Raw genomic sequence first — 21,696 nt, 5'->3', positions numbered from 1 at the left:
CAATTTATCTCTAATGAAACGGGAATTTCTGTCTCTCCACCCCCCCACCCCCCCACCCCCCTGCCCGATATCAGTTTTTTGAGAACACTCACCAAGGGTTTGTTTTGTCTTCTTGCTCGCGATGGCAGAGAAACGCCTCATTTCCTCCTTCTCTGCAATGTCCCTGATCATGTCTCTGTGTATTCGAAGGTCTATTTCGATTAAACGAGGCATTCACAGGTCAGATCTGCAGGAGTTTGAGTGGGTTGAGGTGTCAGATTTTCACCAGCTGGCTGGTGGTTGGCTGGGCTCTGCACTGCCTGAATGGTCCAGCTCTGCACTGTCACAGTCAGAGTCATCATACCGGCCCTGTTGGGAAGGACAAACATGAATTATGTGAGTTTGAGCAGCAACAGACTGCAATGTTGACAGATTCTGCCCTATTATCTGCATTTTAGTATCTATATACAATATATATCAGTCAATATTCTCCTTTGATTCACTCTCTTCTGCCCACCTCATAAGTATGATCATTACTCGCGAGCTGGGTCTTGACTTGTCGGAGAATAGCTTCCTTCTCAGACAACCCGTCAGAGCCCAGCTGGGTTGAGTCGGAGGGGTCAGCGGGAATCTCCGAGCCCTGAGACAGCAGGTCGTCGCTCTTGTCGTCAAGACGATCGTCGGTGTTGGTGCTGACCACGTCCGGGGTGCCGCTGTGGGAGTGGTCGGTGGTGTTTCCCTCCTCGCCGTCCGACACCGACAAGTTCTCTGAGCTGAAGGTGGACAGGGACTGGCACTTGCTCATGCTCACAGGACGCCTGCGTGAGAAAGAGTACACATACAATGAGTACTTTACAGCAGAGAGAAATGAAGGATCACACTTACATAATTTATTTGTTGCTAATATTCACATACACTGTATGGATGTACAAAGGGAAATATAAATAGAGTAGACCTTCAATAACTATATTAAAGAGTTCAACAACTCGTACCGTCTCCTTGGCAACTCCACTTCACTGTCCACCTCTCCTTCCTCTTCCTCTGACGACACTCCACGTCTCTGCAGGGAAATTAGTATGCATGAAAACCCAATGATTCCATGTCTCATTTCACTCTATTCACCCTGATTCCTTTCCAAGACCCCTGAGCCGTCTGGTTAGATATGACCTCGATGGCACCCTGGGTTCAAACTGTTCACGGTGTCACTTCCAGAAAGCCAAAGGGACTGAGATTTTGGGATGACTGAATCATCAATGCTTTTTGCTAATTATACATATTTTGATACTTATACATATTCATCAGTCATTTCTAACTTGTGGCCCATACAAATCATGTTAAACAGAAATTTGAAGTTGCAACTACCACGACAAATGCACAGGTAGCAGTAATTAACCACTTGGAAACTCTGTGGTTTCCGTGTGTTATCATTTTTTGTAGCATGGCATCTATAAAACAAAAATAAAATCAAGATATTATATTATTATATTCAACAGATTAGAGTCAAGTTTTGACTATCGGGACTTTAGTGTCAATTATTACAGCAAAACAATTCAATCTGCATAGCATGACAGCACTTAAAAACACTTAATCACTTCATTCAATTCAACCTGTGCAATATTAATATTAATTCTGCCTGTGTGCACATATTATTGTATATTGTATATATTATTCAGCTACCGTAGACTGTTTACTGTTTTATTTACTGTTGTTATATTTGATCCTACTATGTCTTGTGTGCACTTTACCCCTTTGCTACTGTAATCCTGTCAATTTCCCCACTGCGGGACTAATAAAGGATTATCTTATCTTATTTTATTTTTCTGTTGTTTGACACAGATGCTGATTCGTTAATGCCGATAGCGCATGTTGGACATTATTGAGATGTTCCGGACATTTGCATGAGGCCATTCTCTCTGACTGGACCTTGTTGAGTTTGAACTGAATACTTCTGGTCTAGACAGTTGTTACTATAAGTAAATACACCTCGGTTTGAGTCAAGACAGACACAGTGATAAAGGCAGGAAAATGTGTTGCTTAACTGGCAACACATTCAAATCAAAATGGTTGTATTTCCCCGAAGCCCTTCCCTGCTAATTATTCTTTTGCACCCTTGGAAGAAGTGAAAATTAGTTGGGGAAACTGGGCCACAATTAGACAATGCGTTGTCTAACTAGACTAAACAATGCTTTTGAAGAAGCTCACCTGACTGCGTGTGACTGCTGCCCTGTAGAGCAGTGCAGCAGGAGTGAGGCGTTGACTTCTGGGCGAACGTGTGTTCACCACCCCGTCCTTCTCCTCGCCCTCGTGGGAAGCACGGGGGTTTCCGAGCACTGACGGCCTGCCTGCAGCGGCTCCCCTGCCGCATGGGGAGTCGGGGCTACTGGAGAACGGGATAGAAGCTGCATCCTCGCTGGGCGTGTCACTGCGTGGAGGTGTTTCAGCCAGGTCATCTGTCCCTACATTCACATCTGGTCCCTCCTCGGGTCCTCCAGTACTTCTACTCTCCCCCAGCCCGGCTGATGCGCTCTGGCTGCCCGCTCTGTCCAGCCCCGGCCTGACCTGCCCCTTCCTCCGGCCTTCCGCCTCCAAGGTGGTTGAAATGAGATCCGGGCTTGAGGAGTACATCTTCTTGAGCAGCAGATCGTGCTGCAGGCCTCTGAGGGCTGCACTTGGGTCTAAATGCTGCTTGCTGCTGGGAACAGATGAGGTGGAGTTGACCATGGCTAATGAAGAGGAGAGAGTGGCTTTCAGCTGAGCCAAGTCCCCACTGCTGCCTTTACCAGCCTTCCTGTAGCGGGGTTTCCCTCTGCGTGAGCGGCCAGGTGAGGTAGAGCCCTTGTTGGGGATTGTGACCTGGGTCATGGAAGAGTCCAGTTTGGGGAGGATGACCTCGGACTTTAGTAAGTCTGGCCTGGAAAGGGCAGAGACAGAATTAATAAAAAAAAACATGGGGAAAGAATAAACTTTTAAATTCATTCATTGCTTGATAGGTGCAAGGTTATTGTGCACATTCTTCCCCATACACATTGAAGGACGAGGCTGGACATATTCTATATTTCTGTTATTGTCAACAAATTCCTGAAACTAGTACTGTCCAACTCACCAGACTTATCTTTTAACATGACATGATATTTATGAGAAACTTGATCAAACCAGCCACAAATAAATGCTGCAAACTTAAATGACTCCTCGCTGTCCCACCTCTTGCTGTATGAAGGCAGCTTCTGAGGTATGTTGCGTTTCTTCATGAGCTTCTCCATCGAGTTGGAGGAGGCCGACTGTCTGGAGCTGTGGTGCTTGACGCAGCCCGGGTACTTCTTGTCCAGTGAATGCTCCCTCCTGATGTTTAAACACAAAGCCAATACTTGTTTATGGATGTCAATGGATGCTCAGCATGGAATAAGAGAGCACTTTGTTACAAGCAGTGGCCCTGAGTGACTGGCCCATCACTTTGCATTACGGATTCCCTTTAATGTGTTTTTTTCCTTTTTTTTTAAACACTGCTTAACCACTGTTGATGGATAAAGCTATTAGTTCAAAGTATCTGAACAATTACAACCCTAGTTTTCCAACTGTTACAGTGCATTAAAAAAAAGACTATACCATCCTAGTCTACTTGATTTCTAACGATTAATTTGGCAGGACTTGATAAATGCTTTTCACTCACATTCTCAGTGCAACCTCACAGAACTCTGGACATAAGATGTGCAAAGCTGATATGAGACAAAGCTGTTTATGCTGCCAAATGGGCATCTACTAAACATAGACGTATGCAAACGTATAAAAAGTATTTTACGTTTTCAATTCATTTAGAGCCCTGAGCCTTTGTAGAGACCTGCTTTTACTTTGACGATAAACAGACGTTGTTAATCAACTGCAAAAGCCACAACAGACTTCCTTTGATTCAATGTCAAAAACATGGAAACTTCCAATGGAGGTGAGTAAAAAATAGATAAAAAAAAAAAAAAGGTACTGTTAATCAATGGCACGTTTCATACTTGTGAAGTTCTTTCTCTTTGATCTCCAGCTGTAGCATGATGGCATTGAGTTCCATGTAGAGATTGTTGGCTCTCTCCAGTTTCCTCTCGTAGTGCTCCCGGATGTCCAGTGCATGTCTGTGTGGAGAGATAGATAGGAGAATGACCTAAATACATTTATATCTAATTGTATGTGTTTTTAAATGGTTGGCTTATCCATATGTCTTTGTTCGTGGTTACTATCTATATATAGGAAGTTCATCCTCTTTGTGTGTGCATGTTACACTTTCTTTACTAACCTGAGTTCTTCTCTGCGTCTTTTGAGCAGCTCCTCGTCCAGCCTGTGAATACACGTCCCCTCAGACTTGAGCTTCTCAAAGTGGTGCCTCACCTCATCCCTCCACTCCACCTGGTGAAACACATAAAACACATCCATCAGAGCAGGTAATAATGAGTTACAGTTACTGAAGGTTCCACCATTTTACAGGTACAAGAATAACGAAAAGGGTATAAGGAGATCATTTTGGTGTCTTCTTCATCTTCTAATATTACTACTACTATCAATACTATGATCAATGCTTTTACTCTGAGTAGTGTAAATACTTTCTCTGTAGCTCGGGATACAACAGAAGATCAATCAGGTACCTGCTCCATCATATATTCAGTTATATTTCGGTAGTTTGTTCTTTCCATCTGCAACACTATGTAAGCACCTGTTTTGTATTTCTGTGTTTTATTATTATGATTTGCACACATTCCTATGTTTTTAATTGGAATAATAAAGTATGACTCAATTTAATTCGAGTAATAATATACTATCAGGCTATATCAATATTGAGAATAAACTTCATTGCACCTTGATCTGGTAAAAAAGCTCTCAATTTGCAGAGCGACCGAGGGTTCCCGTTTATCATTGAAACAAAACCCATTAAGCTGTCAGATGATAATCGATACACAGAGAGCAAAACTGAACATGAACTGACATGACATAAGCACAAAAGAAAAGATGCAGCGTGAGCCTTTTCTTGCACACAGTGGAGCGTGACAGCTGTTATCTGATACCTGTCATATAAAAGGACAAAGGAAGTCTGATATACAAGTGTGCACGTACACGCATGTGCGTGCACCATGTGTGTGTATTTCTCCCTGCGCATGAGTGATGCTCTTCTTATTAAGCTAATGGACTCTTGTGCACACTCTTCTATATCTCCAGTCCCCTCTCTCTCCTCTCTCTTTACTCTCTGCTCCCTACCATTAAAGCGATCAATACACTCCAGCAGCAAATACTTATTTCTAACGTCACAAGAAAAATCCATTATGGGGCACAGAGGAGAGAAACTGGGGAGGGTTGCAGCGGGGGAAGGGGAACAGGGAGAAATAAAGGATCAAGGATAAGTGGAGAGAGTGAAAGAGGTTTGTATTTTGCATCAGGAGACATAAAAGAAGGAGGACGCAGTGTGTTGCTGCGAGGAGGAAATTAAATCTTGTGAATTGTGTGTGTTTGTGTGCATGAGTGTGTCTTACGATTATACATGCTTGAGTTATAAATGGATCTGTGGTTCTGCATGGCTGAGTAAAGACATATCTTCCTCCACATAATTATACTTTTCTGTCTCCTGCCCTTCATCTGTTTGGGTTCGCAGTGGTCTAACATGGCCTCCCCATCCCCCACCCTTTCACAGACACACCCTCTACCTCACATAGACCTTTCACCATTTTGCTTGGATATGATGGGAGGCTGAAATCTGTGGCAAGGAACAAAGACCAAGGAACCAACAATAATATTTTGTGATTGAAAAGACAGGTATTATTAGTTGGGGGTCCCCGAGGGGCTTGGGGGCCTCAGTGCAGCTGCACTGCTTGTAGTTACTGCAGCAGACTGGAAACAAATGAGAGTGAGTTGACAGCAAAATTACTATTAGAGATACTGACTGCTGTTGACAGGAGGTTTTCTATTAAGAGAAATATATAGCTTATGCGTACCTCATCTGATCTGTCTATTCATTTTTATATATTTGACAAGGGAGACTGAGACGTGATGCTTCTCAAATGTATTTTCCCCTAATTACGCATATAGTGTCTGAACAAGATGGTGAATTGAGTACCGTTTGACTTTATTACCCCCTTTTCTGTATACTTTCTACATTATCTTTAAACTATACTGAAAAAAGTCGAAACATGCCCTTAAATCAAATTGTTCTCGGCATTTGATTTTCAAAGTTAGGCCGTTGGCAGAGATAAGGGAAACTCACCTGAGTCTGAAAGTAGGTTTCTTGTGGAGTCGATAGTATATCTGCTGAGGCGATGTCAAGATGCAGGAGAATCTGTCGGAAGGAAGGCCTGTTTCTTGGCTTGCAGTTCCTGGCCAGTTTAAACAAATATGTTGTCAGAAATGCAAGAAACATGGAAATAAAAAACTTATTATTTCAGATCTCTTTTTTTAAATGTTGTTTTTATGTCTCTCAGCCTTCCTAAAGCTTCTAACTTCTTTATATTCTCCTAGTGCTGATGCCTCAACATCATTCTTCGTCCATCCATCTCTGTCTGCTTCCTTCCTCCTCCTCCCTTCCACTCACCAACATTGCCTCAGGAGCAGTTTGAAGCTGTCGGGGCAGCTATCAGGTACAGGCAGATGGAGACTGTTGTTGCCCACTCCCCAGATGATCGCGGAGGAGTCCACATCCTTATAGGGCACCTCTCCTGTCAGCATCTCCCACAGCACCACACCGAATGACCTGAGAGATGTGGAGTTTTTACTTTCAGACACATTGATAAAGATGTGAAGTGGACTGATGAAAGGGAGCGTGACTGAAATGTCACACTTTTAACTTTGCGGAAATAAATCTTGAGATTTAGATTACAGATGTTACGTCTGATGGATTCGTTGTCACTGTAAAAAAGCCTTTGATGCTAATGCCTTGTGGCTAGTCTTTGGTAGCTTATTATCAAGGTTTAATCAGTTTGGTATGACAACTTTTATCACTGCTAACAATTTTCTATCGTTAGAATCATGTAAATGAATGTTTAACAGTTATAGTTAAGCCTAATCAGTATATTGTGGATTCCCTTTTATGTCAATCTAGGTTTTTACCAAAAATACAGCAAATTGGTGACAAATTCATCAGATCTTTTAGGTTTTACCACAACACAAAGGTTTATTTCCCCACAGCTCAGCATTTCATTGACAAGCTCCATCTTTGTGTGGTGAGAGAGAGCAAGAGAGCAGGCCCACAGGAAAAGGTAACTAAGGAAAGTCTGTTGTGGGTTTGTGACTCCTAGAGTTGCCCCGGTGACCATTTACAGTATCCAAGGTGCCAATAGCATCACACAGCATTGAGGAGGTGTGCAGTGTTGTGTTTACATGTGTATTGTTAGTCTCCTCCATCTACTCGTTTGTTATTCATGATATACATGCACAAGAAAAGATAGTTGATTGGTTAAACCAAGTTAAATATTAGCTGTTAGTTATTGGTTTATTTCTATACAAGTAATGCAATGAATGGTCCATTTATCAATTCAGTGACACTTATCTTAAAGTAGAACAAGAAAAAATGGAAATATGTGCCATTACGAATAAAAGTGATGCAGTGCACTTAACCGAAAATCACCACTTTTTGTTGTTGTTGTTGTTGTTTCTGTCTTGCAATACAATTTATTTTGTTTGATCATTTTATCCAGCAGCTCACTAACCAAGTGAAACACATTTTTGCTGTTTTACATTTATTTTACATAATGCAATGCAGCATCAATATATAGGCCCTGGAGTCAGTCACATTTCCTTATCTTGTTTTGTGATTGTTTAATATCTTTTGTGATTAATAGTATGTATTCTTCTCCTAATTATTGTGTTTAATTTGTTCACCTTGTGACTCGCTGCTGCCCTTTCAACAGCAGACATGTTTGCATTGATTTTAGGTAAAGTTAAGAAATGTTACGTTTTGTTTAATTAATGTATTATGTAAAATCTAGCTCTGGCTTTCTTATAAAAGATCAGACAGGAACATGAGTTGTACCAGATGTATGTCAGCACAACACACAACTGAATACATCACAATATAATACTGACTCTTTTCGTGATATGAACTGCGACATAGTTGACATACACTTAAGCAAAACTGGACGGTATACACCCATGCTTTGCTTTCTTTCAACATGAAAAGCTTTTTAATCCTATTTTCACTTCTCTGCTAATGCACTGCTGGCCCTGTGCCAAACCATCCGCAGGCTCGGAAGGTTATTCCAGCCTCTCCTGAGCACTGCAGCATCTGGCAAATCAATTATTAAATTAGCCAGCGTTCCTTTCAGGACGGAGAGGAAGAGTGATGGAAGGATGTAGGATGGGAGAGAGAGAGAGAAAGGGGGGAAATGTATTGGGGGAGATCAGGGCTTAACATAGGGCAACCCATCAGATTTGGCCGAGGCCCTATAGAATTTCATGTAATGAGATATTGTACATAATACTCAATAGATTTTCTGGAAATAGGATCCTGCGCTCTATACTGTAGTAGACTGTAACTAATGAGATTTTATGTTGATTCAATGACAGATAAGACAAATCACAAGGGGAAATTGCAGACGTTCAACAGTGCAAAAGAACAGTGTAAAAGGGTTATGACACCTACCAAATATCCACTTTCTCTGAGACGGGTTCGTTGCGTATCACTTCAGGAGCCATCCAGGCCACCGTACCAGCAAAGGACATCTTGGTGCTCTTGTCACTGAGCTCCTTGGACGTGCCAAAATCAGAAATCTTGACTGCGTCGTCGTAAGTGATCAGCATGCTGGAATGAAACAGTGGACGCAGAGTTTATATTTGAGTCTGTGTGCTGTGTACGGCAGAATTAGAAATTTGCCCAATCTCAGCATCTACAATTGTCCAATCAATGTATCTTTGTAAAGTAGTGCTTCCCAAGCTGAAGGCCACCCGATAAAACGGATGGTTTACAAGATGATTGTAAGGAGGAAGGAGAAAAACTTTTTCCTGGATAATCTAATCTATTCAGAAAAAAATAACTGAACTATCTAAATTGGACCTACGCTTTAATTGTAACTATTTAGTGACTTCTTTGCTTTAACATTATTGTTTACATTTGGGTTTTCAGTTAACCACACAATTCATTTTTCAACAGGTCTACAAAACTCACTTTGGTGACTTGAGGTCTCTGTGGATGATTTTGTGGAGGTGAAGATAGTTCATGCCCCCAGCGATGCCCATGGCCCAGTCCATAAGCAGGGATGGATGTATCTGCCTGCCTGCTCTCAGCACCTCATACAGCTGTCCCTGGGCACAGTACTCCATGATGATACAGTAGCACGGAGCCTGGGTACAAATACCTCTGTGGAGTGTAGAGATATCAAGACAGAACATATTCGAGTTGATACAATGCCAGGAATGAATAGAAAATATGAACGTTTATAGGCATTTCACTTTCTTTTCGTGGAAAATTCTGCACACTTATTGATCTAATAAGTCAACTGATTGTTCCCACTAACTTGAAAGTGATGATGTTGGGGTGTTTGAGCTTGCGCAGGTGCTTGATGTCTGTCTCTTTGATGTTTCGCACTTTCTTAACAGCCACTTCCTGTCCGTGCAGCTTGCCCAGAAAGACGGCACCCTGCGCTCCGCTGCCCACCCACTGCAGGTCAGATATCTCTTCGAATGGGATCTCCCAAGCCTCTGAGGTTGGGGGAAAAAAGATGGAGGCAAAGTAGTCGTTTATCGGTGTAGTAACAGATTAACTATGGCTACAGAGCAGATTAATGATTACCATATTAACCTGTACTTATTTCAGGTTATGTTGGCCCGCAAACTCATATTCTTAAGGGTGATGAGGCTGATGTTCATAACATAACCAAACACCATCAAGTTATTAACCACTGCACCTTGGATGAGTAATAGAGATATCATTTACGTTGAGGTATGAAGTTTATTTTTTACACATTGTTTAATCATTTTCAACAGTTGTTGCATACATAAAATAAATCAAGACAGAAAAAGACACTTCATACGGAAAAGCCTGGATGTTAAACTAAAGCTAGTAGCAGCAAGCATACGGCAACACAACGAACTGTGCTATTTTACAAATATAGGTTGGACCTGTCAAACTGAAACTTGTAATAAGCCCTGGCTCTTACAGTCAACGCAGAGCCCAAGTTGAACTATTTTTCGGTTGCTGAACCTCACCTTAACCTAAGACTAAGGGTGTGCAGGCAGATAGACAGGAAGCTCTAATCTCTTGTGGGTAATTCTCCCTCAGCCTCCTAAATCCTGCTTAGTGCCATTGTGGGGCTGATGCAAAACAGGGGTCCAATGCTCAGGAGGATATTGTGGGGGGGATTTGAGAGCCTAATGTGGATGTACGTTGAATAGGGAGGTGGAGGGGGATGACAGTCGTGGTCTTGGTAGATCTATTTGTGTGTGCGTGTAAAGAGACAAGAATGGGAGGGGGGGGGATTCCCCTTGGGTCGGCAGGGGTCCATGTGGCTGAAGACAGATTATTAATACAGAGAATATTTACAGCCTCTTTTGCTGCTGTTCTTAACTAGCTGAAAGAAGATTTAGACACATTTATCATATTAATAAGGACTATATGAATGATTAATGATCTCCTGATAGATTGAGGACACTGTCTCTAATGAGCCCCTCAAATGTCCCACAGTAAAGACATATGGCCACATCTGACACACCAGAATATTGCCAGGTCTGCTGTGTTTGATCTGAAGAATTGAGGAAATCTAAAGCATCACCAAGCACTCCATAGTCCTTCACAATCAATAAAGGACAGCCAATTTCCAAGCTTTCTTTTGTGCTACATTGTGCCTTCCCATCAAAGCTTAAGAATAGAGCATTTGTGATATGGTAGATAGACATTCACTGGCAGTGCCCCTATTTATGTCACTCTTATATTACCCGTTTTGCTCTTGTGAGTGTGTGTGACTTTATATGAGGCTGCACGGAGGAGGGGTGCAGCGAGGTGCAGATGGGCTGGGAGTGATAACAGCACAGGATGAAAAGGAGACAATGAGAGATGGAAGGAGGAGGGGAGCGGAGGGGAGATGTGGAAGTCAAACGGGTGATAAAATATCAGAAGGCTATAAAGACAAGGAGACTTATACATCTGCCATTTTCAGGCCTGATGCGCGATGCTGTATTTATTCTATGAAGTTGTTTTTTGGCATCTTATCTTACTTTATGTGTTTGTGTCAGTGCTAGATATTAAGTATTTTTTTATTTTGTGGATGTGTTTATATGTGTGTGTGCTGCCATCCTCGGGCTCCTATATGTGAGAGTCAGGTTTGCGTTAATAGAGATGAGAGGCGCAGGGTCGGAGCGTGGCCATGCATAATTCATGGAGCAGATTTGGCAGAGGAGTCCCGGGGGAGTTCTGCGCTATTGTAGTGGCTGCAGACATAAACAACACAGCGTCACAGGGAGCTAGTTTCATTGGGGGGGTACTAAGGAGAAGGTGCGGTGGGCACAAGCAGGCGTGGATTGGGGGAAAATATCAGCGGAAAATAAGCCCTTTGCAGCTTTGATAGAGTCTTTCTCTGGCTGCCGCTCTTTCACATCAAAAGTGTTGGTTTATAACATGGCCTTTGTGGCAGTCATTTTTCTATCAACTGTTTAATATAACTAAAATGGAGGATAATATCATTTAATTAGCACATCAAAGCTTCACACTGGAATTAAATGTGAGCTGGTGCTTGCTTCATTGAAAAGTTAGAACTATGTGTATGTAGATGTGTTTGTGTGTTTCCAGTGAAATGGATTTGACTGCTACACTTACCGTCCAGGCCGTGTTTGTGCTCTGTGGAGTAAGCTTTGCCAATCATAGTCCAGACAGGTCGCAGACACCCAAACAACCCTTCCAGAAACCCTCCTCCCCCTCCGGTAGACTGGCACTGTAGCCTGGCGGCATCCGCCTGGCTCCTGACGCAGCTGCCATCCATCTCCTGCCCCTCTCCCTCCGTCCTTCCATCATGCTCATGAAGCTTCAGGACACTGTTGGCAAAGTGCTCCTGTTGTTCCTCGCTTGGTGTCTGGTTGTGTGCGGCCGTGTGCCCCTCTCCTCCTCCACCCCCGGGCTCGACAGAACCTCCGGTGTCTATGGAGAGGACGTTGCGAAGGACGCACTGGGTCGGGGTAAGGTCCATTTCTGGGGTGCAGGGCGTTTCGGCATCGAGGCGGCGGAAGGATGGAGGATCAGAGAGTGGACTGTTGAAGCCGGAAAGAGATGGCGAGGGGGCACGTGATTCATGAATAAGCGCCATGAGGGCCTTTGGTTATCAGAAAAACTAGAGAACTATCAAACATAGTGAGAGAGGAAGAGAGAAAAAAGGAGGGAAATTGTTATAAATCAAATCAAAGTTAGAATGATTCTCTGGGAGCAATGATGGCTGATTCAGCTGAATATTGAGTTTGTAGGAGAGTGCACCTCTGGAAGATATGTATTAAAGTCTCCTATAGTAGGTCATTGAGCTATGAGTTATTGTAAGTGGCAGAGGAACTCAGTGGAGTGACTGCTCTGTCTGAACTATCAGCAAATGCAGGCTGACAAGAAGGCACACCTCCCTAAAGCTGTGATCAATATCAAATAAATGCACATTCGTAGTTTCTATGTTGTATCGCCCAGTGCTTTGCAGCTTTCTCTATAGGTGTCTATGTTGAGAGTACACAACAACAGTGAAGAACGTGCAATTACAATAAATTGTTCATCATCAGCATAGAAGAGTTATACCAACACCTCAGAAACAATTTTTTTCTTGCCATTTGAAAAGGTAAATACATATGAGAGTACAGTGGTCGGCACTGCATGTGCTATTGATGAGAGCAATGACATTAACTTATGAGTCATGATGTCTGATATCTGAAGATATGAAATCAATACTAGAATGTGAAACATGATTCAGGACGTGTGGACAAAGGACAAACGAGAAGCCTGTCTGGACCATAAATCAGAGAAAGCCTCAGTTCAGGATTACCCTTGATGAAGTACTGCAGCAAAAACATGTCAGACCACCTCTCTAAGGCTGCCTTGGCAACCTTAGAGAGGTACCACAGCATCACAGTACCTCAATTAAGTAATGTCCTTACATCTTACAGCTTGTCCTCACAGAATATTATATTGAATTGCTTTTTGGTTTATGGTTCATATGTTCATGAATAACAAAACCAATGAAGGCAGAATGGTGCCACAGCTGGTTATTTACATCCTACTGGAGCAACATCACTGGCATATTAGAATGGAGAAGATCAAATGATGCCTGTATAATAACGAGAGAATTCTGCAAGCCTCTTCAAAGCTTGTCATTTCTCCAAGGAAAACAGCATATTCACGCTCAGCGGAGAATGAAAACGCACGATTTCTTGTCGGGGGCCTTTTTAAGTCATCCAGTTCTCCTCTGCTATCTCTGGCAAGCACGACGTAGAGGTGACAGGGTTTACCTGCTTTGTAAAATAATGATACATATCAATACCCAGCATCATTGTGTTGTTGTACAAAAAACACAAACACAAAACAAAGGTGTTTTCCTCTCGAAAATCGCAAACATGCAGGATCAGTTTGCAGGTTATCATAATCATTGTGAGGGGGGCTTCGTGCACATATCCCATGTCAATTTGAGTAGAATTACTAAGCCTAAATGTATTAACATGCTATTAAGGCTATTCCTTAATGTGACAATTAATATCATCACAAGTAATGTGCCTTGGATCAAATATATTATCTATCAGCCCCCACGACCTATAGCTATATATGACCATCCATAATTCATAAAATATGAAGAGAGAAAACATGAAGATAGTCCAAAACAACACGGAGCCTGAAGGACGCATCCAAAAAGCCAGAACCTTGAAGCTCAAAGTCATTATAATCGTCTGCGCGGAGAGAAACCAAACCCCTGAGACACATCTGGTGTGTGAAATCTGGAATAATCATTCACATCTGACTGATCGTGCCTCCTAATAGTCCTGCTCCGGCTCTCACTTGATTTATTTCGAGGTATCAGCTGCGGGAGCTGCAGGAGCAGGCTGCGCTCGGTTACAGGCCAGTGCATTGTGGATGTGTCGGAGGGGGTTCTCGCGCGCATCATCGCGTCTCCTCGCACCTCCTGCTGCGGTTACGATTCCCGGTGCATCAGTGGAGCATCACTGACAACACTGATGTTACAGTCAACACACACTATTGCGGTTCATATGTGAATAATAAAAAAAGGACACGACGTGCCTTTTATTGATAAAAATCAAACCAATGTAAAAAAAAGCAACGTTTCCTACCTCAGTGCCGACAGCTGTCCATCGCTGGTGACCGCAAACGCTTATTCCACTTCGTGGTTTAGGATTATAATAACAACCGCCTGACAATTCTCCCTGGCTGTGTTTTTGTCGGTATATTCTGCATCCACGCTCACTCCTCCTCTTCCTCTTCGATGCATCCACCGAGGTTTCTCCGCCCTGGATGACTGGAAGTCTGCGTCTTCTCTTGCGTTTATCCCAGCGAGCAGTAAACACAGCTCCAGCTCTCCGCTCCCTCGGTTCGCTTGTTTTCCTGCTCCTCCTGCACCGCCTCCTCCTTTTTTTCCCAGTCTCCTCTGAGGATGCGATCTGCGCACACTCAGGAATGTATACGGCCTATCTCACCTATACTCGTAAACACGACGGTGGAGGAGAGGAGGGCGGGGAGGGATGCAGTGCCGGTGTCCTCCTATCAGAGGACAAATGTGCTGGGACGAGCTCAGTCCGGTGAGACCGGACGGGACAACGGCAGGTAAACGGCTTTATGAGCGAGTGGGGCGACTCTTAGGGGGGTCAGCCGGTGTGTGAGGTGATCACAAATGATGTCATCTCCAAAGCATGCAGCATTTGACTGGTCAGCGCCGTGTAAATCCCTTCAAACCCTATTAACGCCGTCTGTATCGAGTGTAATTGGCGCATAATCTGTGAGCACAATCCAGTCTGCCACAGAGGAGACATGAAGATCGGTCGTTTATTATTATTATTATTATCTCCTCCAATCTCTACTGACCCATTTCTCTGCGATAGGGAGAGTGGGACAGCACGGGACCGACATGGGACTTTCCCCAGGCGTGATTTGTTTCCCTCAGCGACTTTAATTAACCTGAATGAAATAAAATATCACACTCATTTAAACAACTATCATCTTTCATCACAAATCTCATTTCGTGTTTGCAAATTCCACCAGGTTCTCACCGTCAAGGGTACCCTCATTAATCAAGATGTCATTTCCAAGGCCTGGCATTCCTGCCATCATACATGGATGAATGACATCTTTAATATTGTGTTGTAAAACTATGCATACAGAGGCTTACAAGAGACCGCACCAGGTTCAGAATGTGGCTTGAACTGTATATTTTCATACATAACGTACCCATAAAAAGCCGCACAATTTAGAACAAATTCACAATTAGATTTTCAGACCTTCATGTAATTAAATAAACAATTGTTGCCTTTTGTTCCCAGCTTTTAAGACACAAATTGTGTCCTTAAACACATCAAACTGAACAACCGGTTGTACATAATAATACTAATAAATCAGAGAAATTCCTGCTTGAATGGATGCCAGTGTAACTCTATAGGCCAACTAGGAGATCATGAGATCACTGTAAACACAGGAGAATCTTCCAAGAGTCAAACTATTTGGCAGACACAGAGGAAGATGTGAACAGCTGGGGATCCCATGTCTGAGCTTGTGGACTTACTGAGGCAGTCTGTGGTTGTAGCTACATGACCCTTTTTGAGTGCTAAATCCAAATCCAGCCCTTATCTCCCAGATTAAGCTCGCGTTGGGCTTAAACCCTAACAATGACCTCATCGTGTTACTTGTTGACAGCGGGGGGAACCCTGGCTCGTGCACAGACCTGGCCGACCATGTGAGACTGACAAACCTAGCACAATATTTGAAGCCTCCACCTCTTCTTTTCTCTGCAGAGCTTTATTAAATCATGATAATAATAACAAATCACAGCACTGGCTGAGTTTGACACCTCCACTGAAATTACAGTTAAGAAAATTGTTTTTATTTGTTCATCTTTGAGTGACAAGATTTTTTTTTCATCACTTTACAATTTCATAACCAACAAGGGCAAACAAAAAGCAAGGCACAATAATAATGGGCCTGTTTTATGAAAGTGATTAAATGTTTAACTACTTATTTTCTTTACAAGAAATATTCTAGAAACCATCTTAGCGGGACACTGTCAGAGAATTGTTGCATTTCTAAAAAAAAAAACATTTGACAGCAGACTTGATCTAATAAAACATTATCTTCAAGTTCCCAAATGAATATTCAAGGAACCCCTGCCAATACTGTGGTATATGAATGTTTAACGTTGGTTTTAATATCACATGAAATAGAGTGGGCAAAAATCTGCTTTAATCATTCTTGCTATTTTATGCCATCCAGAATTCTGTCTTGAGGCAGTCTGAATGGAGAAGCACATCCTCTGTTCTATTTCTTTTCCTTAAAACTTTCTTCATGATTTATTTATCAGTGCTTGTAGTTGTTGGACGGCTCCTCGTCGGGGAGGTTCGGTCCTCTGAGGGTCTGTGCTGCTGCCTCTGATGTCCACTAAACCCAGCTTCTGCTTCTGTTGTGGTAACAACATGCACAGACTGAATGCTGCAGGGTATCACTCCTTGTCAGATAAAAACCTCAAACCTAAAAAGTGACAGTTTAATTATTTTTAAATATATATACACTCATTCAGTGGGACTCTCATTGCTTTTCAAAGACTGCACAGCAGATTCTGAAAGAGCTATGTGCGTTCTCCCGTATGTTACATACCTGCAAAGCACATCTAAGAGAAAATGTGCACACAACAAAGCTTCAATCGGACTACTGAAGGAATGACTGTAACAACATGGTACCCAACCAAATGGCTGATGTAAAACGCTGCATTGTTTGGCAACATGCCTCATAATCTGTAGGAGGGAATTAACAGAAGCCTGCATTGGAGGATGTCAAGGGGAATGCCATGTGTGTGCACACAAGCCTTTAACTGTGAGTGTACATACAGTATGTTGTGAAAGGCCCGGCGTCAAATGGTCACAGATTATCAGTTAAGGGGGAAGGTAGAGGCGTGTGTATGTGTGAGTGTGTGGTTGGGTGTAGGGAATGAGGTGGAGGGCAGCTTCTGCCTCTGTGGAGAGCCTATTTATGGATCCTCATCGAGAGCCCCTCGTGTTAGTCATTGTCACTTTCACTCACACACTGCTCAATAGGTGGTCAATCATTCAAATCCACTCAACTCTGGTCCTACAGGGAACGTGAACAAAAAGTGCTCCGACAACATATTGACTGAAAACTAACAGCAGAATATCAGAGACATTCGTTCAGATTTGCGATGAAAGACGACAGCAGAAGTGTGCGTCTATATTTTTGTGTGCTTACGTATGTCTGTGGGAACATACACAATGGAGTGATCCATTCCTGTCTGTTGGGGAAGCTGATATTGGACGGTAGCGTCATCAATCAGGCTGCCACTGCTTTGTGTTTCACCCACTGATGGGATTCATTAAGATTGGCGCCAACCAGTATTGGTGGGCGGGAGGAAGAGGTTGGCGGGTGGGGGATTCTCCATTTCAACAAGATGATCTCACCTCCTGTCTGCAGCTCAGCTTCATTCATAAAGTTTGTCCATTCACACACACACGCACATACACAACCAACATATTTCCCAACGGGATGCTGAGGAAACAATTGAGCCGATGAAGCAATATTCAGGTGAGGTCACTGTTGGATGCCAATGTTCCTCTTTCTGTTTCAAAACTCTATCACGGATGTCTGATGCTGTTAATCATTCGACCTTGCAGCACCACCTACTCAGGAGCGGAAAGAGGTCATCAAGGTATAAAAAAAAACTGCCAAAGATGTATTGGATAAGAGGTTACATTTAGAATTTACAATTACAAAACACTGTGAACATCGGCTTTTAAGATGATATGGGGAACATATTTGCTATCTAAAATATTCACTCCCATTTTAGCTCTGTTTTGGTCTCCACCTTATCTTGCATGGCAGGTGGATTCTCACAACGTCACAAAATCACACGAGCATTGCGGATTCACAGATCACACAGAAATCCACCTTGTCAGACTTCAAGCCTGAGCACAGACCAATCAGCGTCCTGTGAGGAGCTACTGACGGTTACGGTCGTGGTTGAGGTGTGTGCGAGACAACAATAGTGGCTCCTGAAGAGGTTCGCGTAGATGAATCAGAATTGGAGAATTTCTTTTCATTGAAAGAAAAGCAAAGAATGGCACAGAAGGCTTTTCTCAATGGAAAATATATTTTTGCTTCGGCAAGAGTTTGATTGATCAGTGGTTCACCTAATCACCTGTGATCACCTGCTAAATATTTTTCAAAATGGACTGCCCTTTTTGAAACAGTTTCTAATGATGGCTTCTCAGATGGTTCTGTGCAAACAAACCATCTAGTGAGGAAATTTAGTCTCCACCAACTCCTAAGGTAAATATCTCTGCGAAATGCTCCACTATGTTCACCAATTAGTCACTAACTGTGTCTATCCTGCTGTTTGATAATAAGATAAAGTGGGCACAATGGGGTTTTAGAGCTTTTCCATTTAAAGCAACTGCATGCTGCGGCTGAAATTATGACATCGAGGAGAGTTGTGAAAGTGAACCAAACTGGTACATTTGTGGACAATAAGCTTAAAGTAAATGTAAAACTCGTCAGAATTGTTGGTTTATCACTATGAGCAACAAAAACCTTTCACATACAAAGAGTCATGTGACCCATTGTTAATGGACCGCCTATTGCGGCTTTCCAATCTCTTTCTGACAGTTACAAGATGTGTCCAAGACAACTGGAGAACCATATTGACTCATTTGGGCGTTCACTAAAATATGCAAATCCAACATTTAGATCAAGCAGTGCTTTGATCTTCCAGTGAGATTAGCAAAGCGTCTGATTCCCCTTTGAAACCTCTGAGAGGCGAGCAGCCAGCCAGGCAGCCTGCTGTGGAGAGCCTCTGGCAGCCGTCCGGTCAGGAGAGGGTTAATAACAATAAAGAGGAGGTTGGAGAAGCCTTCCTGAAAGTCACGTGGTCTGTGCCGGGAAGCGGGGGTGGAGGAGCAGAGGGAGGTGGAGCCGGAGGAGGGGTCTGTAGCGTGTTGCCGTAGAAACAGAATTCTCAGTTGGCCGATGTGAAGTCAGAGGCGTAATATTAGGCGGTGACTGCAGTGAGATGCTGCTGGTGGTGTGAGGTGGGTGGATGGGTGGGGAAGGGGAAGGGTACGGGGAGGGGGTGACTCACACAGGAGGACGCACTCTGCATTCTAATGGATGGACCCACACTTGGACACGCACACACACACACACACACACACACACACACACACACAAACACGCACCTTCATTGGCTACATCGCCTACCGTCTCTTTCTTATGTTAGATCTCCCATTTTTCTACGCTACATATCGACTATTGTATAACATGGTCCGGCATTATCCTGCACCACTCTACCTAAACTTATAATTATTTAATTATTTCAATGATAGATCCATTAGTGTTTGCCTTGATGGCTTCACTTGCAAGCGTTGAGGGCATCTATTAGAGGGAACCAAATGCTTAGACAGGCCAGTAAACTATAGCCATGTAATTGGTGACGGCATAATTGCACAGCACACGTAGCAATTAAAGTGATAATATGTGTAAACCATGCTCAAGATTATCATTGGATTAACTACACTTCTCAAATGCCCTTGAGTGTAGAGAATCACCAGCTGTTTCAGGGGAAGTGTTAATAATTATGCAGACGATTCTTTAGGCTGTTGTTTAAGGGGTCTATCCTTTTGGCCGCAGGGAGATCAGTTTGTTTCTCATTAGATCTGTTGTGAGGAAGTAGTCTGTGCTAATGAACTTTTTCTCTCAGGGTGTGGGACAAGAAAGCAGAAGCACTGAGAAGATCTTTTTCTCAAGCACACACATATGGATCCAGAAAAGAAATTGCGATGCCTCAGGGGTTGATGAAGGCAATTCATTACAACAGCCAGCGCTCATGGCGGTTTGAATGAGACAACCATCCATCCATCCATTTTCAATACCGCTTATCCTCATTAGGGTCGCGGGGGCGCTGGAGCCTATCCCAGCTGACATAGGGCGAAGGCAGGGGACACCCTGGACAGGCCGCCAGTCCATCGAGGGCACATGTAGGGACATACAACCATTCACTCTCACATTCACACCTATGGGCAATTTAGAGATCAATTAACCTGCAGCATGTCTTTGGACTGTGGGAGGAAGCCGGAGAGCCCGGAGAGAACCCACGCTGCCACGGGGAGAACATGCAAACTCCACACAGAAGGACCGCTCCGACCCGGGAATTGAACCCGCGGCCCTCTTGCTGTGAGGCGACAGTGCTAGCCACTACACCACCGTGCAGCCCAATGAGACAACCAAAATGTGTAAAATCCCTAATTATGTTTATGGGTTCTATTAATTCATTGGATGCATACATCATGTATTTGATCTAATACTTTATAACAAGTAGAGAAGAAAGGGAAGTGATGAAGTGAACAGAGGCTGGAAGTATTGTGTTCATTTTATGGTCATAAATCATTAATGCCATTATGTTTACGCCATTGGGAAGCATATAACTTTAGATCTTCCCATTTCTAGATACATTTGATTTATTTTTACTTCAGGGGAGACTTGGTTGTGTCAACTGATTTAACTTTTATTTTTAAAAAAGACATACGATTTCGATATTTTTCTCATCATTAACATAATTAATGTCCAGTGATGAAAAATGTATGAGAAATCATGAGAAGCTTTGAACATTTTTCTGTCCATGTTTCCTCGCAAAAAACACAATTGTCATATTTTAGTTTTCCAGTTTACTATTTTACATTCACAACGGAGACAACATATATTCTGCAGTTCGAAGTGGCCCCTGTAGTGTTATAACTAGATTGAATGGCTTTCCTTTTAAGGAAAGCCAGGGCAAGTTCATTTCCCATCATCGGTGCATGTAGAACAGGAAGCAGCAGGGAAGATCAGCGTCAGTGTGACGTTTTCATAGTCCCCACCCACAGCAATATCTCATGGTTTGGAGTAGCCAATGGGGTGAGGAGCAAGCTGCCTGTCTGTGCTGGCTGGTCAGGATCAACATTATCTTCAGTCTTGTTTATTTCAGTTTGCCTGTGACGATGACTCATTCAATTTTTGGGAAAAAGGGGCAGCTACAGCACCATACCCCTCGAGGAAAAACCAAAAGAAACCGGATATCTCTGGATTGTACCTTTGTTTAAGTAATCTAAATTGCACTTCATTCCTGCACAGTGCCATAATTCTGCTATGATTGTATTTTTGTTTGTACTCCAAACCATGGAATCATGAGTTTGTGAGTCAATGTTATTTTTTTTTCTTGAGAACCCTCACATGTATCTATTATTCGTGTGGAAAGATCTGTTTCACACTTTTTCTTCTGTCTTTGAACATGTCTTATCTGGTACGCAGCTGTAGATGTCCAGTAATATTCTATCAACACACATTTCTAGTTAAATATGAGAGGATCTTTTTCTCATTTGCCTAATATATTCAGAATAATAAGAGATAGTGGCATCGTTTCCTAAATTTGTATTCGAGGAAAACCAGTCACCAGTTATACAGTTATGTTAATTATCCACTAGACCTGATCACATATCACCTGTATTAAGAGGCATTAGTTCATCTGTAGTAAAGAAGGTAATTATCATTTG

At 42.8% G+C, this 21,696-nt stretch overlaps 1 protein-coding gene across 1 annotated transcript; it reads right to left on the bottom strand.

Moving 5' to 3' along the window:
- Positions 1-261: 261 nt before the first annotated feature.
- LOC117730577 (mitogen-activated protein kinase kinase kinase 12-like) lies at positions 262-12,227 on the bottom strand. The gene is made up of 13 exons (XM_034532365.1): positions 11,744-12,227; positions 9,450-9,633; positions 9,101-9,292; positions 8,579-8,737; positions 6,533-6,691; positions 6,209-6,317; positions 4,256-4,365; positions 3,978-4,094; positions 3,181-3,318; positions 2,182-2,890; positions 972-1,039; positions 497-797; positions 262-348 (listed from the first exon to the last, which is right to left on the bottom strand). The coding sequence occupies exons 1-13, from the start codon at positions 12,225-12,227 to the stop codon at positions 262-264; spliced, it is 2,817 nt and encodes a 938-aa protein (XP_034388256.1).
- Positions 12,228-21,696: the final 9,469 nt, after the last annotated feature.

This window comes from Cyclopterus lumpus, chromosome 5 (genome assembly GCF_009769545.1).
Source record: "Cyclopterus lumpus isolate fCycLum1 chromosome 5, fCycLum1.pri, whole genome shotgun sequence".
NCBI classification, from domain to species: Eukaryota; Metazoa; Chordata; class Actinopteri; order Perciformes; family Cyclopteridae; genus Cyclopterus; species Cyclopterus lumpus.
The sequence above is the reverse complement of the archived record's forward strand: the minus strand, read 5'-3'. Positions and strand labels throughout refer to the sequence as shown.

Coding starts and splice junctions, on each gene's coding strand:
- LOC117730577 (XM_034532365.1), bottom strand. CDS start 12,227: ATGGCGCTTATTCATGAATCACGTGCCCCCTCGCCATCTCTTTCCGGC. Junction 2,891..3,180: donor CTGCCTTCATACAGCAAGAG/GTGGGACAGCGA, acceptor TGCCCTTTCCAG/GCCAGACTTACTAAAGTCCG. Junction 1,040..2,181: donor CAGCAGTCACACGCAGTCAG/GTGAGCTTCTTC, acceptor ATTTCCCTGCAG/AGACGTGGAGTGTCGTCAGA.